At 33.5% G+C, this 2500-nt stretch overlaps 1 protein-coding gene across 4 annotated transcripts in view; it reads right to left on the bottom strand.

Annotated features, from left to right (window-relative positions):
- Nucleotides 1–2500, bottom strand: part of adss1 (adenylosuccinate synthase 1) — a 14213-nt gene that overhangs the window by 4216 nt on the left and 7497 nt on the right. For 2 of the 4 annotated variants that reach the window (XR_001607239.1, XM_016258216.1), the window contains exons 6-9: nucleotides 1886–1993; nucleotides 1725–1806; nucleotides 1533–1659; nucleotides 1203–1357 (exon numbers count right to left, since the gene is read on the bottom strand). Coding sequence is in view for 3 of the 4 variants with exons in the window: in XM_016258216.1 (XP_016113702.1) it covers nucleotides 1203–1357; nucleotides 1533–1659; nucleotides 1725–1806; nucleotides 1886–1993 (472 nt within the window). In the remaining variant the exon portion in view is untranslated. The remainder of the gene's footprint in view (nucleotides 1–1202; nucleotides 1358–1532; nucleotides 1660–1724; nucleotides 1807–1885; nucleotides 1994–2500) is intronic. The other 2 variants (XM_016258218.1, XM_016258217.1) reach the window with 2 other exon arrangements.

The following is a 2500-nucleotide window of genomic DNA, read 5'->3' as shown; positions in this document are numbered from 1 at the left end:
TCATTCAGACACTATTATAGTTTTTGCTGATATTTTGAATTCGATATATTTTTATATTTTCGGTTTTCATTTTAATTTTAGGTAAAGTTTTAGTAAATTTAGTAAAAAAATATGTCTATACATTTATTTATTTTTAATTATTTTAGTACAAGTTGTACTTTATTTGTTAAAAAATATTGTATTTAGGGTAGCAAAATGTTTTTTTTTTAATGGTTTTAATTTGAGTTATTTTAGTATATCGAGTTAAACTAAATGGAGATGAAAAATGAATTAGCTGAAATACAATAGTTTTTAGTTTTTAAAAAGAATTTATTTCAGTTAAAGTCAATTTTTTTTTCAAGTAACAGTTTTTATGGTTTTAGTTTTAATTATTTTAGAACATCAAGTTAAACTAAATGATAATGAGAAATGTCTCGGCGACTATCTGAAATAAAATAAGTTTAATTAATAATTTATGTTTTATTTTATTTCAGTTCAATTTTATTTTATGATTAGTTTTAGTTATTTTAGCATATAAAGTTAAACTAAATGGAAATGAAAAATGTTGTCTTGTCGTCTAGCTGAATTTTTTATATTTAATTGAAGTTTTTTGTATTTAATTTTATTTCAGTTAAAGCTTATTTTATTTCTAAAGGTTTTTAATCGCTTATACGTCAAGTTTATCTAAATAAAAAGGATACATTTCGCCTTCGCAACTATTTGAAATAATTCTTTTTTTTTTTATATTTTATTTTATTTCAGCTACATTTTATTTAATTTCAAGTAACAAAAGTTTTTTATGGTTTTAGTTTTCATTATTTTAGTACATCAAGTTAACCTACATGCAAATTAAATGGCAACTAGCTGAAAAAAATATATTTTTAAATATATATATTTTATTTCATATCGAGTGTGTGTGAGTGAGTGTGAGTGCGTGTGTGCATGCGTGCGTGTTTGTGTGTGTGCGCGTGTTTGTGCATGCGTGTGTGTGTGTGTTTGTGAGAGTTAAAGTTTCTTTTTTATAGTTTTTTTTTTAAGTTTGTTAACTATTTTGAGTGTTTACTATTGTGCTTTTGCATTATTGACACAATTTTTCTATTTTGATACTATAAAGCTGCTTTGACACAATCTGTATTGTTAAAAGCGCTATATAAAATAAAGGTGACTTGACTTGACTTGACTATAATAACCCTGCTGAAATTGGCAGTTTCAGTCGGTCTCACATTGAGTTGTTCTGTGGGAAAAGCGCCGATCCCGACTCTAGTGGTATAAGCCTTTGACACTCCGTACACTTCGCCGATGTTCGCCGGCGGGATGCCGAGGCCTGTGCACACGCCGCCCACCGTGCAGTTGGACGACGTCACAAACGGGTACGTTCCTACAGAGAAGACAAACCAGTGTTTGAGCCTGACATCTCCCACACACACTCACACACACGCACTCACTCACACACACTCACTCACTCACACACACACACACACACACTCACTCACTCACACACACACACACACACACACACACACACACACACACACACACACACACGTCCTCACCAAAGTCGATGTCCAGCAGTGCCGCGTTTGCTCCCTCCGCCAGGATTTTCTTCGGCGACCCGTGAATTGCATCATACATGAAATAGACGCCGTCTCTGACCAGAGGCCTGATCCTCTCGGCGTAGTCCTGTGAAGGAGCGCGGGTCAGAGACAGCAGCGTAACACAGCGCATGCATCTGCTGTTCAACTGACCTTCAGCTTCTTCAGCTCGCTCTCCACCTCCACTTTCAGAGCGGGGAACATGGACTGGTACTGCAGCACCAGGTTCTTCACCCTTCAGCAGAGAGTTATCAACACTTCAGCTCAGCACCGCACTGATATGAGCAGCAGTGTAAGATTTACACAGGATTTACCTGCTAGAAAACTCGCTGAAGTCAGCCATCAGGTCACAGATGCGGAGCCCAGTGCGAGACGCTTTACAGGCGTACGTGGGTCCGATGCCTTTCTTAGTTGTTCCTATGCTGTGAACCAACACAAATACATTCAATATTAATCATAAAAAACTATAAAACTACTAAAATAAATAATGCAACAGAAAGTCATTAAACTCAGGAGGCCAAACTATATTATTGCATCTATTGCATCTGTTTTTATGTTTTCTGTTTGTTTTTCTTTAATTCTAAGAAAAATGCATTATTAAAAAAAATATTATTATTATTATATGAAGTTTGCAATATTTGCAACTAAAATTTGCAACCAGTTACCAAACCGCAGGACTGAATACAGTGTAAAACCTTAATCTGTGTGATTTTTGTTATCTTCTATTCTATTTGTGTGATTAAAATCTCATATAAGAATAAGAATTGCATTAATAATGCACATTTATTATACTCAAGGAACTTCAAACATATCAAATATAACGCATAAATACATAAAAATAAATAAATAAGAAAACTAGTTTAATCACCAAACATTTTAACTACTAAAAAAATAATGCAACAGTAATTTGAGTATCAGAGTTCAGATAT

This window comes from Sinocyclocheilus grahami, unplaced genomic scaffold (genome assembly GCF_001515645.1).
Source record: "Sinocyclocheilus grahami isolate Dianchi unplaced genomic scaffold, SAMN03320097.WGS_v1.1 scaffold1656.1, whole genome shotgun sequence".
Lineage (NCBI taxonomy): Eukaryota > Metazoa > Chordata > Actinopteri > Cypriniformes > Cyprinidae > Sinocyclocheilus > Sinocyclocheilus grahami.
The sequence above is the reverse complement of the archived record's forward strand: the minus strand, read 5'-3'. Positions and strand labels throughout refer to the sequence as shown.